Source organism: Labrus bergylta, chromosome 21, assembly GCF_963930695.1.
Source record: "Labrus bergylta chromosome 21, fLabBer1.1, whole genome shotgun sequence".
Classification (NCBI taxonomy): domain Eukaryota; kingdom Metazoa; phylum Chordata; class Actinopteri; order Labriformes; family Labridae; genus Labrus; species Labrus bergylta.
Genome location: NC_089215.1, coordinates 14,565,159 through 14,585,053, shown reverse-complemented (window position 1 = coordinate 14,585,053; position 19,895 = coordinate 14,565,159). Strand labels below are relative to the sequence as shown.

The 19,895-nt window shown below is 44.0% G+C and overlaps 1 protein-coding gene across 10 annotated transcripts in view; it reads right to left on the bottom strand.

Moving 5' to 3' along the window:
• Nucleotides 1-10,481, bottom strand: part of LOC109988614 (protein shisa-6) — an 84,006-nt gene extending 73,525 nt beyond the window's left edge. For all 10 annotated transcript variants that reach the window (XM_029278553.2, XM_020640163.2, XM_029278558.2 and 7 more), the window contains exons 1-3: nucleotides 10,347-10,481; nucleotides 9,094-9,994; nucleotides 6,560-6,720 (exon numbers count right to left, since the gene is read on the bottom strand). In XM_029278553.2, coding sequence (XP_029134386.1) covers nucleotides 6,560-6,720; nucleotides 9,094-9,620 — 688 coding nt within the window. In that variant the 5' untranslated portion in view covers nucleotides 9,621-9,994; nucleotides 10,347-10,481. The remainder of the gene's footprint in view (nucleotides 1-6,559; nucleotides 6,721-9,093; nucleotides 9,995-10,346) is intronic.
• Nucleotides 10,482-19,895: the final 9,414 nt, after the last annotated feature.

Here is a 19,895-nt window from a genome sequence, read left to right as displayed (position 1 = left end):
ACGGCTGGGTCAAAGGTTAAACTTGCACATGCTGTACAGTCTCCTTACTTGTCAGTGAAAGCAGCACGGTCAGCGGTCCTAGAGTATGACCCTCTAGTGTCCGTGTTGCATGTGCACATCTGGCGCTGCAGTTAATAGGCGATGATAAAAATGTCTGTACCTTCAAATTAAACCATGACACTGCAGCCTGAACCACACCGAAAGATTTTAAATCTCAACACTTTGAAACTGTGAGCGAGCCCTCACATGACGACAAGATAAAAATCTCCCAAAATCTGTTTCGGTCCAACAGGAGACTATATAGAAGAGACATATGAAGCATGACTAGTTAGGAAGAAGTGTCAAAGAAAACACTATGCATGAAGCTCACTTCACAATTAGCTTCTGTTTCGTTCACGTGTAACTCCACTGAGTGCGTGCTCGGCTGTCCTCGGGGTTCCCCGTACACAACAGGATATCAGATAATGAACTTTAAACACGATTAAAACCTTCACAATAAATTCTACTTTTACAAAAGCTTCTTCTGCTTCAGTCTTTGTCGACACAGTCAGAGAGGTGATAACTCTACGTTATATTTATCACAGAAGCTTGAGTGGGTGGTTGTGGTGCACTTAAATGCATTAAACTGAAAAGGGTTCCAGTTTTTCTTTCTCATTTTATTAAAGGTGTAACATGTAGAATCTTTACACTAGAATATATAAATTAATTAAAAATGAACTAAACCTGTTATATATTTTTTTGTTTGGTTCTTACATTACCTCAAATATTTAGCGGAGAGAATCACTCCCATGATTCCCCGCCAGCCTCAACGTCATCTTTTGTCACTGTTTTGACAGAGAGCCCCCTGGTGGTGGAGTTTACATACCTTGCAGTTAACAAACATGGGCGGGTCAATAATCAGGCTCTCTTTTAAATATAGTGCACTCCTGTAGACAACCACTGCCTGTGACTTCACAAATACACATAAAGTAGATTCATCTCCTTCTGACCACGTCACAAAAAGTGAAAACTGAATGTCCATTATGACATTAAGGTTCTTAACTTTACAAACGTAACATATGCAGAATCACTAACTTCTGTTATGACTGTAACACTGACTACTTGGAGCCTGGAGTCTCATCTTGGTCTGACCCGGCCTTCACCCCAAACCTCGATCCAAACACTGACATTTACACCCTTCGTTATAAATCACGACTCCAACGATTACGACAAAACAATGAACCAGAGGACGGAGTGGAGACGTGACGCTCAGAACCCACGGCTTCATGTTCGGCTGTTTGATGAGCTTTAAGAGAACCAACTGGATGTGATTATAAAAGAGCCTTCTGGTGAAAAACACGAATAATTAAGTCACTGCTTTGTTATTCTGGCATAACTCCTTGTTTGGGCGCACACACACACACACGCACACACACACACGCGCGCGCACACATGCACACGCACACGCACACACAGAATGCTTAGTGCTTTGAAAATATCTGAAGGTCATGTCAGAGCTGCTAAATAGCTGGAAATGTTTTCCTATCATCACGACCTCTAATTGTCCACAGCAGCTGACCTTCAGCTGAGAGGTCGCTCATCTCAGACTAAATTAACTGAATGGCTGAAGGCTTTCAGACCTCTGCATGAACACACACACACACACACGCACATTATTCACATTCTAGTTGTTCGGATCCTTCTGGTGCTGTAAACACAGACCCATATCTCATAAATCCTGTTTGTCTTTACTCTTGTTTCTACATGAGAGTCATTGTTTTTCTCTATGGTTTCAGTTGAATGAACTCAGAGATATTCTCTCTTCTCTCTTAACAAAAGTGCCGCAACTACGCTCAGCTGTCACTATATCTTTGTACTTTCATATTGATTCAGCGACGGCGTAGTAATGGTGTCGCACTCGGTAAATTGACATTGCATTTCAGCATTGCAGAAGCACAGCACAGCGGTGGGTTCCACATACACACACAGTCAGACATGCACACACACGAGCGCAGCGCTGATCCCGTCTCTCCTCTGTAACGCCTCTCTGACTCCCTCTGAACACGGTACGGGGGGGGGGGGGGGGGGGGGGGGTGTCACTTGGTTACTTGGTCCCACCAGTCACACCTCCCTGACATTCAGACTGATGGTGAGGTGTCACAGGGGCGTACATATCGCGGCTTGAAACGGCGCTATGAGTAAGGCCCTGATATGATTCTAGTAAAAATCAACAAAATTGATACCTGCTTCAATTCAACGGCAACAAGAATAAAAGTCCTGCTCACCCAATGTTGGTAAATATCTTCTTCTTAACGTTGAAATAACACAAATTCATTGCCAATGTCATTTTGCAATTTAGAAAATACTTGCTCTTTCTCTGGCGGCAACTTTTGTTCAAAGTCTGACTGAAGATCTGAAGTTTTTTTTTTACAGCTTTGGTACTTTTCAGTGGTTAGAATAACAGAGGTCTTACCGTTTTAAAACACGTTGTATTTGATACATGTCCCTGTATGGACTACTTTGATGACCTCACCTCTGCTCTACCTGAAAACTTTCAGTCTTCATTCTGTGCATTTACAAAACATCAGAGAGGAAACGCAGCGACGCTATTGGAGGAACAGAGAGGATGCAGATCTCAGCCTGTGTTTGGTGAATAAATCGACTTCATCTGCAGAGAGCTGCGGGCCAAACTGCATCACTCAGACGGCCGTTTGTTGTTTACTTTTAGTGAAGGCGAACTCCTGTGAAGACGCGTCTCCGCCCTGTTCAATGTCTGCTCGTGTTGAGGCTGTGAGGCGCTGCGTGTTTACACCCCCACCTTAAAGAGGATGTGATCCACAACAATGCAGAGTGGATGTGAATAAATATAGCAGCACACGAGCTGGTATCATATTATGCTGTCTGTTCTCTTTCTGCTCAAGGCCTTGTGTTTAAAAAAAAAAAAAAAAAAAAAAAGAAGAAATTGTTCTGAACATGCCGGGACGTTCTGCAGTGCAGTGCTGGATGCTGAGGGGCTGCTGTTTAAAGAGTCCATCAGGATTAACTCATCCATTCATACACATTCATACACCGCCATCAAAGCAGAGGGAGCAATAAACTCAATCATTGTTGAGTCTGTTTTTATTTCTGGCGTGAGATTTTGGTTTTCATGTCACATTTATCTTGTTAATTTGACATCCTTTAAAAAGTAGTTTTGGATCCTTTCCCTGAGATTTTCTCCCTCTTGTATCTTTTGGTTTAACTCTTTCAGTATGGACTAACTTGTATCTCGTAAAGCTGGAGCTAACATTAGCCGTAGCTAAGCAGGGAACCATGACATCACACGACGCCTGTTATGTGAAAAAATAAATGAGTCTGTATTTATAGATGAAAACACACTAGGCTGAGGAAGTGATTGCTGCTGAGAGCGCGCAGGCATCGTCACCCCGCTCTTGAAATAAGTTGATAGGATCCTCTCGGGCCCTTTAGCCACTCGCTTCAGGAGGTCTCCCCCGATTAAAAGTGTCTCAAAAAGCTTCTGGATGTTGAGAGACATTCTGAGCAGAGGACTCTTTCCTTAAGAGCCCTGCACCCCCCCCCCCCCCCCCCTCCCTTTCCTTCCTCGCTCATGCTGCCAAACGCCCATTTAGGCGACCATGAATATGCATTTTCTCTAAGAGCGAGTGGCTCCCTCTTCACAGCACCTTGGAGTGGGGCTTCCAATTTCCATGCACGCATTAACCACGCTCTCGCCTGCGCTGTCACTGCCTTTCATGTCCAAACCCGTTAGGACTGCTCGGGTCCCTGATGAGGGGGGAGGGGGGGGCGGGGGCGTTGGCTGGGGTGGATTGAGCTGGCCAGGCCTGAGTTGAAGTGGTTGTGTGCAAGCAGGAAAATATTTGCAGCCAAGCAGAGCGGCAGATAGACAGATAAAGTCACGCCTGACCTCTTCTGAGTGTGCGAATATGCAAGGTCAGTCTGAAGGCGGCGCGCCACGTGCAGCTACCTACCAGCCGCGTCCCCCGCGTTGCCGCATAGTGACCGTTGGGAATTTACTGATGCAGCCACTGGGATGCTCAGTGAATGAACGCAGTCTGTGGTCTCTGCAGCCCACTCTGTGAGAAAAAAATTTGATCGACGACGACTTGGCAGAAAGAGGCCAAGTTTACACGACACACGAGAGTCTGTAAACCCAAATAAAGCTGGAAGTTTGCACAATCTATTATTTAAAGACAAAGATGCAAAAATGTTTCCGCTGTCTTGCAGCTCAAATGAAGCGGAACAACGACATGCAGTGCATCGAGTGTTATGACGTTCTGGTGTCAGAACTTCAGGAATGCAGCTGCAGGTCTGTCAGAACCTGTAAAAGCCTCACACTCACACTCACACACACTCACTCACACACACACACACTCACACACGCTGCAAACGGCTGCCTTTAGGCTACAGAAAAACACCTCGACCTCGTTTATACGCGTTTGAATATTTACCTGATTTTATCCGATGGCTCGTTGCTAATTGATCAAACGAGGAGCTGAAGTCGTTTAGTGTTCGTATATTTAGGAGACCCTCAGGGTGTAAATGTGGCGCTCTGCCAGAGTAAATGCATGAAGATGAATGTAACCAGTTCACATGTAAGCATGATTTATGTGCATGAATCTGTACAGAAGCATTAACTGTGTGTGGAATACACAGTGATTTCTCATTAGACAACGCTCAGTGGGCTTCTCAGGAACAGAAGCATCATGCAGGCCAAAAACTCCGGAAGGGGGACAATGAGGGCTAGAGGTTCAAGTCCGACCACAGGATATTTTTATTCGACTTAACCAAATGGTTTCTGTTCCTAAATTGAACCTGGGTTAAGTCACACCCAGGTCTGTATTTAACGGCCAAGGATTAGAACCTATTGTCAATGCACAGATGTTCATGGCACCTTGTCAACAACGGTTGTTATTAAAAACTATGTGCTCCTTTGAGTATTGGATTTGCTGTTACATCGACACTGGTACCATTCGGCCAATCATTTTACTAGTTCCAACAACGAACAGTGTTCGAATTGCAACTTTAGGACGAAACAATCCGCATGGATAAAATGTGACTTATTGATGCATCTTCAGACATTATTTGAAGAATTAGAAACAGACAATTTGTCCCTCCATCCAAAAACAGAACTCATGCAGTCAAAGCCGGAAGAACACAGAATAGTAATATGAGCTGTAAGTAAGGAAGCAGCAGCGGTAAAGGCCTCGTACACTGTGCGTTCGAGTTCCGAGTTGCACCAATGATTTTGTTGTCGGCCTGAATTTCAGCTGGACTGTGCGTCATTTGCCGTGCAGTGTACAGAGAAGTACGAGGGCCGAACATAGCATTTATCTCTGGCATGTATGAAATTTTAGTCGTGGGACTGCATCCTCTCGCTCGCACAGTGAACGCAGAATCACGAGCTACTTCCTCGACTTGAGGTCTGAAATCACCATGGCAACACCAGACATCCATTTTTGACGTGTCTCCCTCCTCCTAATACCCAAGAAAATGAACGGGAGAAACGTCGGCAGGAAACATCTGCAGACCTCATCACAGAATATCTGTGATGGTTTGGATTGTTAGTTGGCTTGTGTTTGTTGGTGATGCTGAGTGTGTGTGTGTGTGTGTGTGTGTGTGTGTGTGTGTGTGTGTGTGTGTGTGTGTGTGTGTGTGTGTGTGTGTGCGTGCGTGTGTGTGTGTATTTGAGAGAGAACGAGTGTGCTTTTGACACTGGTTGTATTTGAGCCATGCAAATGCAACAACTGAGTGACATAACTTTAACTTCCATCTGTGGGAGTCTTCAAAGGGAACTTGAACATTTTTGACGTTCGTCCTGATCTAACTCGTACAGTGCGAGCGCATACATCATGAGCTTCTGAGGTTATCTCAGCCCTCATTCAGTCTGAGATAACCATCCACCATGCCTTTTTTACAATTGCATAATGTTTACCCAGTCTAAAAACACTCATGTTGGTGCTTTGACAGCTGCTTAATTAACTGTTTGCTTCTTAAATGCTGCAATGCTGGAATATTTCTTTACAAATTGGTGCTGCTGTGCGTCCTCTCAGCCTGATAAAAACCTTCTCCGCAGGAGAACCTCCCAATTTCCGCTGCTCCTTCTGTTTTTCCTGCACAGTTTTCCTCCATATTAGCGATTGATGCTCCCTGTCTGTTCTCTGAATCGTGGGGTTAAATCACGCCGTGTGTGATTCACCTAGAGAATGACTGAGAGGTCATCACTTCCAGCCTGTCAGACACTGCAGGGCCGCGCTACCTCCCAGCCTGTAATTATCTCCACTAGCAGGCCTCTGTTTCTCTCTGTCGCTCTGCCTGCACTCTAACACACAAATCGGATGATTACTGGATGTTAACATCGGAGATTACACTGCTGAAAGGGTGAGCACAGCGGGGGATATTTGGTGGGGGACGCAGAGTATTGAAAAGAAACAAAGAATATATCACAAAAGCTTCACAAAGATAGAGTGTAGGGAGGATTCAAGTCCTGAAATCTGCCTTCAAACTGAATTCGAGCAGCGTCATGACACATCAACTGGTGCAGGGAGAGGAGAGCTCTTACCGTGGTTGGATTTGGAGGCGTGCACCGGGGTGTAGTGGTTCTTGGATGAGGTTCTGACTGGTGTGTTGTCTTTGGGTGAGCCGTTCATCGCTGCAAAGTTCTCACAGTCGTATTGCGATATGGGGATGGGCCCCTGCTGCCTCAGGATGTCTGCGAGGGCCCTGAAACCGACAAAACAAAACAAGCAGACTGTTAGTAATGCAACCAAAAGATGTTCCTCTTCTAGTTCAGTTGTTCTCTCTGAGTGCAGCTGAACTGAGTGGAAAAAAATAAGTCATAGCTCGTCTGTTTTCTGCACCCAGAATTGCAGCTAAGTGTCGTGCTATTATGAGTAATTCAGAGCTGATCTGTTTCTTCTTGTTTTTGTTTTTTTTATAACGTGTGGGAACATGATGAATGTTCATTTGCAAGAGAAACAACATTGGATGTGTGAGAGCTTCTCTCTCTGGTCTAATTGGGTTGAATTTGAATGTTTTTTTGTTTTCAGACTGCACCAGGTGCATATGAAGGAAGGAGCCCTCGAGGGGGGAGCAGGGGAAGAGAGGGGGGAGGAGAGGGAGAAGCAATCATGATGAAAGAAAGTTCAAAAAGTGTTTGTTTAAAAAAGAAAATTACTTTTGCAGCTCTGCAGCGGCTCAAAGCTTCTGAGACAAATATATCCGCGATATAACCTTTGCTTTTTAAATTAATATTTTAGCCTCACCCCTCACCATTTACACCCCCCCTCCCCCCTCCCACTCTTCCTGTTACTTATTGAATGTGCAGCGGTGCATGCATGTCACCCGACCTTGATACAGCCCTAACGTTAACACCATCCATTATTCACAGTCTTAAGATTGCTCAAGTGTTGAATAATGCATCCAATAAAAAAAAGCTACTCAATCTTGAGGAAATAATGTGTGTCAGCGTTTGTTAACTGATGTGGGAACAGTTTACAACATGTGGTCCACTCAAGTATGAGAGCGCTCAGAGGGAGGCGCCGCAGGAGGAGGAGGAGGAGGCAGGAGCCAGCTGAGGAGGTAAGAGGAAAGACGTTCACCACCTCTGCTAAACATTCTGGCCAAAGCCCCACCTGAAACCCGGAGACAGATGTGTGCAGATGTCGGACGGGGGCAAGGGCACAGGGAGGAGGCAGGGTGCAAAGGATTGTGGGAAAGATGTTTGACAGCTGACTTGGCTGCCTCATGAGCCAAATATCTGCCCTACAAACATTGTTCTCCTGGTCATCCAACAAAGCAAGACTGGATCGATATAAAAAAGGACATTCGTGTTATTTAACGCCTTTTGCATCGCCAGAAAGATGTGTTACACTCTGGGCCAAGTGAGTCAAATATGTAAGGCTCGTAAGGACAGATTTTGTGAGGTATCCTATGAATCACCTTGTTATTCCGTCGTATTTGAACAAACCTCATTGATTTCCCTTTTATGTTCTCTCTCTAGACTCTCCCTGAGACCTTCTCGTTACGTTTGTGTTCATACTTTACCTCACCAGTGATGTATCTGGTGCTTAAATCTTAAATAAAAATCTGAGCGAGGCTGAGAAATTTAAGCTGTTTTTGTCCCTAAGAATCAAGCGAACATTACAACCCCCCCCCAGCTTCACAAACAAAAAGATTTTATCTGCAATATAAAGTAAACAAAATCAGATGAGTGTTGGACATCAGTCCTTCACACTCCCCCCCTCCCCCCGCCTCCCCCCCCCCCCCCCCCCCCCACACACACACACACACACAGACTGAATGAGCTGCACAATTCCTGTTACAGTTCTCTTTCAACTCCTCTGTAATTATTTAATTATTTGAGGCTGTGGGTTTGAACATCTGCTGCCCATCTGATGGAATCGGATCTGAAAAGTGCTCGTCACATTTAGTCCTCAGATAAGAATCTTCTAATTAATTTAAACACATTAAAGTCTGATTTTCATTAAAGGCCTCTGTGTGTGTATGTGTGTGTGTGTGTGTGTGTGTGTGTGTGTGTGTCTGTCTGTCTGTGCAAGATCAGGTTTCATGACACAGGGGTTGAAATTAAATAAAACGCCAGATATAACGATTTTTAAAAATCTTTCTGAAGCAAAATGTCTAACTTGAGGAACTCAAAATCAACATATGCACACAATCTTTTTTTTTTTATGAAAGCAGAATAGTTGCACCTGCAGATGTATTTAATGAAGACCCTGCAACATGAAACATCACTGCTCTTTGTGCAATCTGAGCCAAGAAATATTTTCATCTAAAGTAAAAGGAAAATTAGACTTTAAAGCAGAAAGAGAAAACTATATCTTTCTTTCGTTCACCCTTCATTTATGGGGAAAGACAAGCTCACTTGTATTGTGTTGAAATGAAATCTGTCACATTTGATGAGATTTTCTGGCATGATTTGACCCCCGTGTGCAGAGGGGGCTGTGTGTCTGTCAAGCCTGAGTCATATGCATCTGATGATCATGATTAGGAGGCTTTGTTTTTGATTTTTTCTGTTACAATGACGTTTGAAAGGAAAGAGCAGATTCGTGCAGATTGTGTTGTGGACGCGCTTACCTGTGTATGTTCATCTCCTGAGGCGGCTCTGTAGCTTTGTCGTACGCCACTTTGACCGACACTCCGAGCACTATGATGAAGGCTATGATCCCACAGGTGATGTAAACCGCCGTGCTGGTCTGGTCCATGCTGGGATCGTACGTTTCCCCGGTCGGGATGGGGGACGGATCGGCCGGCTGCACCCAGTCCGGGGACTTGTAGTTCGTGCAGGCTTTCTGATCCAGCCGGTCCTTCTTGTACTCGCAGCAAAAGCGCAGGAAGCACGTGCCGCAGCAGTACCTGTGGTTCGTGTTATTGCACTCGAACATTTTGTCATACTGCCCGCTGACATCGTAGTACCCAAGGCAGGTGTCGTGGTTGCTGACGGGCGCTGGCTTCGGGGTCGTCTGCGGGGCCACCGTGGGGACCGCAGTGGCTTTGGGAGCCTTCCTGGCCGCCTGCTTGGGTTTCTTCCCGCCTGTAGCGGCGCTCAGCACGCTCAGAGGGTCCAGGTATATCAGCAGCAACAAAAGGTGCCTTATCCCCATGGTCCTGTGAGAACTGATTGAGCTTTATGTTTGGGCAAACACGCTTCAACTGTGTTCAAACATGCGACGGTTTAGTCTTTAAGTTTCGACACCGACTCTTCCCCTGCTTGCTCGGTCTCCTGCGCCGCCGTCATGCTGAAAACAACTCTGTGCTCACTGCTGTCAAGGGCATTTCTCTACAGGACTAGAGCCCATCGCGACCCGTTGAGGAGCAGAGGCAGGAGTGCACCATGTCCTGGCCGCGAGGGTCGCTGATGGGTGCCCGGGCTCTGTGCGCTTTCCCTCGGATGCGCAGAGAGTGAGAGCCGCGGTGCGTCGCTGTCCAAGGTGCTGAATCCTGGAGCCCCAGTCTGCTCTGCTCCAGTCCGAGTGTGCTGGACAAACACATAAACCAAGAGGGCTCATTAGATATTATCCTCACGTCACGTTCACGTCATTAATTAATTAGCAGGCTTCAAATAACCTCACAGATTTTGGCTCTGTACGGAGTCATTTCTGCAGTTTGCACGATGCATTCAAGTTGGTAACGCGACACCCACACAGCAGCAGTACCTTCCAAATCAACGTGTTTCATGTATTTATATCACGCATTAGACCTTGGCACTGCTAAACTTACACAAAAATCAGTTTTTTTAATCTTTTGCAATAAAATCCAAAACCAAATGTGAGATATTTTATGTTTTCCATATTTTTTAAGGGTGGATGAGTGAAATAAAATCCGCCTACCTCAGTTCGTATCCCCGCTGGGGAGTTGCTCTCCGTCTGGGTCTCAGAAAGTGAGGAGCTCGGAACCTCTCTCTCTCTCTCTCTCTCTCTCTCTGTCTCTCTCTCTGCCTCTTCTCTCCTCCTTCTCGGCTTTCCTCCCTCCCTCCGTCTCTTACATCACTTCAGTGCTGGCGTCAGAACTCAGCCAAGTATCGGCAATTTGCAGCCCCCTCCTCTTCTTATTTTTCTTCTTCTTCAGTGCAAGTGAGAAATCCTGGTTATTAGCATTACCACATTAAAATTAAATGGCTCTGTCCTGCAGAACACCTCCAGTCTCTGCATGTTTTCCCCTCATTCCTCCTTTATACAGATGTGTGTTATCATGTCTGCAAACAAGCGGGATAAAACAGTAATTGGCTGTCCTCGCTCTTTATCATTATTCCAGATAAAGTCGCTCATATCGGTCTGTAGCAGAGCCATGACACCTTGGGGATTATGGAGGACTGATAGGGCTAAATTAGCAGTGAAGTGTGTTTCAACAATTCTGCTCTGAAATGAACCACTCCTACACACAGCTCGATCAGTGGATGTAAAATGCTTTTTATTATTCCTCTTTTGCAGTATTTATGTTTCTGTCTTTTCAAATAATTAACACAACTCTAACCAGGTGAAAGGTGCACATCAGCAGGTATAGAAAGCTTAGTTATGGCTCGGTTAGGGGGGCAGTGAGCTTTCCTGCACATCATATTTGCAACTCAACACTTTTTCTATCACAGAGTGCCGAGGGTGTTTCGGCATCAGCAGCTCCACCGAGGTGAGGGAGGCTGAGAGAGAGTGAGGCCTTAAATCGTAGCTTTCTGCTTTGGTTGGAAGCTGCAGGAAACGTGATGAGAATATACAGCTCTTTGTTTCTGCAGACAGCATGCAGGCTGTGATGATGTGGGCCGAAGAGCAGAAGTAGAGATCAGAGGAGGGGGAAGAGTGTCAGAGGACCCCAGAGGGACAAAATGAAAGGGAGAGCATTGGAGGAATTAAGTTTCTCTTCATAATTTAACAGTGAGCGTATGATTAACTTTGTTAAATTAATTTATTTGGACTTCACTAAGCCACCACCAGGGCAGCAACTCATGGATGTAGGAGCGAGGGGGGAAAGTGTATCTGACTTCCCAGGGCAACAATGGAGGACAGGGTCCTTACTGGTCCTGAAATAAGTTTCTAGATTTTATTTGGATTTCTTTCTCTTTAAGTCGTAACGGTCATTGTAAAGGTCAAAGTGGTCGAGTAAAGGATGATGCTTTACTCTTTCTTCACCTTTTCAGAGATTCAAATGCGTAAAAGTTTCTTATATTACACTTTTAAATTCATCATTAAGGTTTATGTAACTCAAAGTTTAAGTTATTTAAAGTAGTCAAGATATTAGCTCTTTTAAATCTGATACAATACTAGTAAAAATATAACACCATTTATACATGTTTGATACAATACTATCCCTAAGAGGCATGAACTCTGGAGTAAGATAATTCATGAGACTTTAAATTCAGGAAAGTAAAAAAGGGGAACCTGGCTCCTCTAAATACCCCTCCTCCTCCTCCTCCATGAGCACAGATTACCTCCCTCAAAGGTAATCTGTGCCAGGTGTGCAGCAGGTGAGGGAGGAGGGAGAATGAAGGAGAAAGAGAACAGGTGTGAAGCAGGTAGAGGGAGAAACAGAGAGAACAGGGCTGCACCTCACACCCCTTCCCTAAAATGGTGAATGTATGTGTGTGCTGCAGACACACATAACAGATGTGTTAGATTTGTTAAGGTGTAAGTCTGAAGAGTGAAAAAAGATGAATAACTGACAAGCATTTAGACCGTTTAGACTAAAACAAACAACTCTAATCAACAGAAAGAAAGTGGAAAACAGTCATGGGGGATGTGCAGACTTTAGTGATTAGCATGTAAAGAAGGGGAAATAATTAAATTGTGGATGTTCTGCACAGTGCGCTCAGGTTAAGCTCTTTATCATTAAAGCTGCATTAATAATTATTTTTATACAAATAGACTGATTTACTTTTTGTAATATAAAATGAGTCACTTAAAGGTCAAATATCATCCTCCTCTTCAACCAGTGTAAATAAGTCTCAGAGCTGTGTGTGAAGTTTCTTGTTCTAAATCCACTCTGATCCTGTATTTGATCATGCCTATAAACCCCTCTATTTCAGCCCTGCTCAGAACAGGCTGTTTCTGTGTCTGTACCTTTAAATGTAAATGAGCTGTGTCTGACCACGCCCCCTCTCTGGAAGGGCTTGGGTGTCTCGGGCTTTCTCGCTCCATGTCCTATTGTTTACGGTGAGAAGGCAGACTCAGAGGGCAGAACAAACACCTAGCTGTGGGAGTGTCACCAACCTGGGGGAGGGGTTACTGCCCTTTGTGATGTCATGAAGGGAAAATCTCCAAACGGCCTGTTTGAGCACACATTTTCTGAAAGGTGGAGCAGGCAAAAGATGGAAAGAATGGACTTTTCTCATCATTTGGGGTTTTGTAGACAGACTATAGACACATTAGTGTTTTCCCCTGATACACCTGATGTATACTTACATACCCAACAAACCACAAACCAGGAGAGTCCGGTGGGTGAAGTTAGAGAGAGAAGGAAGCATCGACCAAAGTGATGAAAAGAGGACAAAGGAATGATAAAACAATGATTGAAGTAGATTTGTAATTATATTTTTGATTAAGTCTGTACACAAACAGCATCAGCATCAACAAATTAAGAATTTAAAAAACAACAGGATGATTCTCAGTTGAAACAATCGCTCACTGTGATGAAGTGGTTTGAGATTATTGTATTAATCAGTCCAAGAGAAACACAAGTGTCCATCTTGAGAGTGTGTCTGAAATTATTCCACAGTTTTGGAGCCAAAAAACTAAATGCAGATTTTTCAAGTCCAGAGAAAACCTGCGTGGTCACCAGGCACTGGATAACAGATCTGAGAAGTCCTTAAAAAACAGGCATCATTTTAATTCTGCAATGAATCCAAGAGGGGAGAAGCTAGTAAAGACAACTGTTGAAATAATTTCCTAATGAGAGCTGGCTTCCCCAATTCTGTTTTTTTTTCATCCAAATTAAAAACTACAATCAAGGATAGAGTTTAAATTTAGAGCTTAACATTATGACGATAGATTTACCCTGAAGTAATGTATTCCCCTGCAGGATCTTACATCTTCAACATACTTTAAAAGAGAGCTAACACTGCAGGGATCACAGGGTTTCAGTGAGAGGTACAGCCGGGTATCATCAGCATACGTAATGACTTGGGGTTATTATATTACCTTTATGTGAATCTCAAGGAAATAATACATGAGAAAATATAAAAGAGGCATTTATGGACTAAGTTTGCAACTACAGTAGATGGGGACATTGCCAAACAGAAGATTCAGATTGGTCTCTCAAGATGAAGGCCGAAACAGAAGGTACTCAGCTCTCATTCACTAAGTGGACCAAAACACGACTTCAAAATAAGAAAATTCTAATTATGTTTCTGCTTGAAGTGTAAAAATGTGGACAAAGTATTATAAAGGATTTAAAGTCAGTGTTGTGTGTTTTAAGCAAGCAGCAACCTCCGGTGTTGAAAAATGAAGCCGATGCTGAAGTGTCCACTAGAGGCTGGCTGCAGAAGCACAGGAAGTCACATACACACCCATTCAAAAAAGCCTGTTTTTACAGCAGAGATTAACATGTTTATAGCCTGGTTCAAAAAACCAAATAGGTCCGATTAGCTCATGTCTCGATCGACACACACTGTACGGGGGGTGAATGTTTTGATGACTCATCCATTTTGATTTGATGAAGGATAAGACTTATTCACAATAAGGTGTGTAGCTGACCTGATTGACAGGTGGGCGCGGTGTAACGGTTTGTCAGGAGGCTTAAAACCCGCCTCAGCTCCAGCTCTCAGCCTGTCGTTAGGTTGACTGAAAGTTAGACTGAGACAGAATTTCCAGCATGGAGGCCGCCATCGATCGGACACAAGCGCCCCCTGCAGGAACAGACGGGTAACGTCACTCAGGCTTCAAACATTCATATTTACAGTCTATGGTTTTGAGCTTACTTCACTGCCCCCCAGTGACCTTAAATAACTCTACATGCAGCTTTTAGTCATTTATCTTTTACTGCAAATTCAGTTATGTTTGTGACTTTTTTGACGTTTTGAGATGAGGCGTTCAAAACGACACACAGAAGGATGTTGTTCATGTATTTTACTGCTAATAGAAAGATTGGGGGTCTTTAAATATGATTTAATTTACAGTGTAACTTTTCTGAACTGAAGACCACAGCTACCAGAGTTGGTTATGATTTGTTTGTGTTTGCTCTTCAAAGATACAAAATCGTCTAAAATCTCTGTGAGGCGCGGCCAGTTTGCAGGATTTGAAGTAAAACGGCAGCGCTCAGCAGGTCAGGAGGTGAGCACACACTAATTAAAGCTGCTCTGTGCCAACCGTCCACCATGACCTGAACTGCTAACTGGAAAGAAGTGCACACTCACCATGAGCCGGAAAAAATGAGCCAAATCTGGGTTAAAACCACACAGTGTTTCCTGAGTCGGTCTGCTGACCTTCTGTTGGCAAACCAGGACAAACACTGTGACTGTCACTGAACAGTTTTACACAGAAACAGTGAGTAAGCCACTCCTGTCCTTCATCACAATGCACACAGTGTGGTGCTTAATTTGGCACAATCAAAACTGTACTTTTCCATCACGTACTGACCTTTGTTAATCCACTGCTGATGAGAGTTCCCTCTACATCTTCTTCATTGTTGCCTACTATTTAGGTCTGTTTTTGTTACAAACTTAAAACAGCAGCTTTTCCTCTCCTTCGGAAAAAAAACCAATATATACATATTTACCAGCGTCTAATTCAAGCAGCAACCTCCGGTGTTGAAAAATGAAGCTGATGTGGAAGTGCAAAGTCCTGCAGTTCGTCGAGTGTCCACTAGAGGCTGGCTGCAGAAGCACAGGAAGTCACATACACACCCATTCTAAAAAGCCTGTTTTTACAGCAGAGATTAACATGTTTACAGCCTGGTTAAAAAAAACAAATAGTTCTGATTAGCTCATGTCTCGATTGACACACACTGTACAGGGGGGGTGAATGTTTTCATGACTCATCCGTTTTGATTTGATGAAGGATAAGAGTTACTCACAATAGGGCGCATAGCACACTAGATTGGCAGGCAGGTGCGGTGTAACAGGTGACGCAGTTATCATGCCTATAAACCCCTCTATTTCAGCCCTGCTCAGAACAGGCTGTTTCTGTGTTTGTACCTTTAAATGTAAATGAGCTGTGTCTGACCACGCCCCCCTTTCTGGAAGGGCTTGGGTGTCTCGGGCTTTCTCGTTCCATGTCCTATTGTTTACGATGAGAAGGCAGACTCAGAGGGCAGAACAAACACCTAGCTGTGGGAGTGTCACCCACCTGGGGGAGGGGTTACTGCCCTTTGTGATGTCATGAAGGGAAAATCGCCACTGTTTGAGCACACATTTTCTGAAAAGTGAAGCAGGCAAAAAGGACCAACAGCTTTATATTTTCAAGTGTTGTGTAACTGACCAAGCTGCTGCATTGAGGATTAAGAAGCTGCAATTCTTCATCCGTGTTTAATAAAGCTACAAATGCAGTAGGAAACTTTTGGGCTTAAGACACACTAAGGGTTGTACACTAGAACATATACATTACAACCACTCTTAAAACATTTTTGACTTGTATTTACAAAATAAGCAGAAAACTTTCCGCTCTGAGCTGATAAACAAAAGAAGACGAGAATATTTCTAAATCTTTTTAAGAGTCCCAGAATCTGCCTGCGTCAGCAGCGCCTGTCAGAGCGCTGCACGGGCAGCCGGTGGTGCCAGATCAGATATCACTGCTGCAGATGGAGGTCACACCGCTGACCGCCGCCGTGCAATCATATGACATTGTTTATAAAACAGACAAATCTCAAACCCTCAAAGAGCGGCTCCTTTATAAGCCGAGAGCGGGAGACTTTTCCTGACTGAGGCACTTTCTCTGCTGTCATCCTTCTGTCGCTAACCCTCCGGAGGAAACACTGAAGGAAGGTGGGATGCCAGCTCTCATTAGAAAAGGATTTCAAAGGCTGCCTGACAGGAACAGTAGGGGAAATGCTTTGCATAAGCATCTTTCTTTCCTATCACCAGTGGTGTGACTGGCAGCAGGTTAGGGGACCGAAAGATCCTCATTTTAAATCTAAGCCTTTCATATAAACGTACAGGCTCTCCTGAGTGGCTGGTTCAGGCTCAGGGTGTGATAGGCTGACTTTGGAAACAGATTTGTCCTAATGGAGGTGAAACTGAAAGGTGCTTGGATGAAAAGCACTGTTTTTCCATTAACTACAAGTCAAATGAATCCATTCAGTCTCTTTCTGCACACTGAGTGACATGCAGAGCAGGAGAAGAGAGTCTGATGATATTTGTGTCTGAATCGCAAACCAGCTTCCCGCTGATTGGGAGTCTGAGAAGCAGTTGCTTGGTAACCACGTTTTACGATGCCATCCATACTTGTTGCAATGAAAAATTTAAACTCACTACTGAACTATTCTGTGGGACTTGGACATGAGATATGGATGTGCTCATAGACGTATGGATCAGTGCTGGAAGCTGAGCACACAGCGGTGCAAAACAAACACACCTTCCTCGTTCAGTATGATTCATGTCTCTGTATACACAAATCCACACAGGGCCTAAAGATGGGCTGGAAGCTGCCAAAATGCAGAGATTCAAGCCAATGTTTCACCCCGAGTCCTCTCCATCTGTGTGCTGCGGTTTGTGACCGACTGGGACGATGTTCCATTAATGTTTCAGACCCATTTCTGTTCCTGCAATAAACATGATTGAGGATGTATCCTGCACGAGGCTGCATTTGCTGTTATTACGACAGCCCTTTTCTTTGCTACATGTGTATCATTACTGCTGCTGTTATTGTATGTTAGATGGAAAGACTGTGGGGGGGGAGCAATGTCTGTCGAGGGATGTGATCTAATTTAGGTCAATAATGATGATAAACTTTTCACCAATAAACTTATTGAGGTTTTTCAAATATAACAAACATTGCATTCTAATACAATAATCAGAGATTACAGTAATTTCGTTATATAGACCGCACGGCTCCTCTTAATGACCTAAGGCTGGCTACATATTAGACGATTTGAGGCCCAAGTTGTACATTGTAAATATTGAACATTTTTGCATGCAATAGCCACTGAGCCGGGAAGTGTGTCCAGATGTTGCGTTCATTAACAACTCACAAACATGGCAGCGAACAGAAAGCAACTGTACCTTCACAACCAGGATTTCCCCCATATTCTTCTTCTAGTTTTTTGTTTTAAGCTGCAAAACAAAACGCACAAAGTCGTATGTTATGAAGTCATGTTTGATCACGCGTGTTTCTGTGAGATCTCGTGTCTGTGAAATGGTGTGTGATCTCGCGGTCTGGCCGAATCGTCTTGTGTGTGTGTGTGTGTGTGTGTGTGTGTGTGTGTGTGTGTGTGTGTGTGTGTGTGTTTCGAGACGATAGAATTTTAAAAATCGGTTTTAACTGTCCTCATGTCTGTGGTCTACCACATTTTTAAAATCAGTTAAGATCTGAAAATCATCTGTAACCAGCCAAACCAGTTACCCTTTTTAAAACTCCATGCAGCTCTCCCCGACAGGTTTGAGGGAATTCGTTTTTTTATTGTATGTAAGTTTGTCCATGTAGTCAAAGATGCATTTTTTCATGATAGGCCTTCATCAAGCTGAGAAACAGCTGAACTAGAAACAGCAAACAGTGATTCTGCAGCATGTTGCATGCATGTGAAGCACACACCCCAGTTCATGCATGCAACCTGCTGAAGAGCATTGTTCAAGCTCCTGGTGAGAAAATATACGTCTTCTGTTGAAAAGAAAAAAAACAGCAGGGGAACAAAGATTACAAGTTCAATGATGAACGTGAACTCCTGATCTCTGCACACAAAGAGGAGAAAATGTTGACAAAGATTTGTAACATGACTTAAATAGTCTGGAAGCATCATATCTTAACAAGTTGATAGCGACGTATAACCCCTTATGCTCCAGGAAGGCAGCCCTGATTGTGGTACCTACAGTCTCTAAATGTACTATGGGAGGTAGAGTCTTCAGGCCCCTCTCCTTTAGAATCAACTAGCAGTCAGGGTCCGGGGCACAGACACCCTCTTTACTTTTAAGCTTAAAACGTTCCATTTTGTTGAAACATTTAGTTCGCGCTGGTTTAGACATAGATTACTTCGCTGTTATGTTGTTATGCTGCTATAGGCTTAGACCCGCCTCTTTGATTGATTGACATGCCGTTGATTATATGAATTAAGGTTGTAGCTCGGCGTGCAGCCCCCTCAGCTGACAACCTGACAAAGACTTGTGATGTGAATCTTCTTTATTTAGTGATTTAGTTTTCTGGTTTTCATCATCGCCTAAAACCAGCAAAGATCAGAGGTCCTAAGTAACCTTGTGGTGCATGCATATAATCTGTGAGATCATGCCCACACTTTCACCTGGATCAGAGCATACCAGCAGCTCACACCGGCCTGCAATCTGCATCACTCACCATCCAGAGTTCCTGCAGCACTAAACGTCTGCACTCTGTACACCTGTAAGCGAACACTTTATTGTCTCTTCTGAAGCTGTATTTGTAGACATATCAGTCATAATAGTAATGCTTTCTTATTTCTCATTGCATTTTGTTAATTTCTTTCAAGAGTCAGGCACTTCTAAGAACTGTTTATAGTCAAGTTAAAGAGTCAGAGTCTGTTTAAAAGCTCCTGTTTTTCTGTGTTTAGTCATAACTGGGAGTTTCTAGCTTCGTAGAGAGCAGCTGAGCAGAATAAAGCCTTTAACTGATTTTTTGAGTGCTTGGATCTCTGTTTTTTTTCTTTCTGTAATTTTAAGCTTGCAGTTATGACTGGCCATGCAGAATAAAGGCTTCACACATGTTTTCAGAGTGCCTCACATTTCTCCTTTTTCCACATGACCACAGAAAGACCTCTTATTCATCGGAGGCCGGCTCTGAACTCCTCCATCATTAGAGGCTAAGAAGCACTTTAAGCTTCTTATTTGTTTATGAAATGACCCGGGATCAACGGCGTGCCCACTCCCTGCTCCTGGATGATACACATTACCTTAATGTGGAGGAATCCGACAAACAGGCTGAGAAATACCAGCTTTTCAGAGGACAAGACTTTGCTGTTACAGCACTGACAAAGCAGTGAAGCACGGCCCCATCTGAGCGGGCCATCATTGTTCTCGAATCTCTCTCCAGGGGCCGATTCTTTATACATGCCATGTCCTTCTGCCATTACCATGACCCAATTTCTTTTGAAAACTGTGTTTTCCAAATTGCAAGAGAAGAAGAAAGAGCCGGGCTGCTTCAAGAGCTTTTAGAGAGAAACTGTCCCCTTGAGTTTAACTATGCGTGCTGCTGAGTCGTAGCAAAGAAAGTGCTTCGTCAAGAATTTCTGATAATGCTTCGTTTTTTTGCCCACAGGGCTACAAGTCTGAGCCCTCG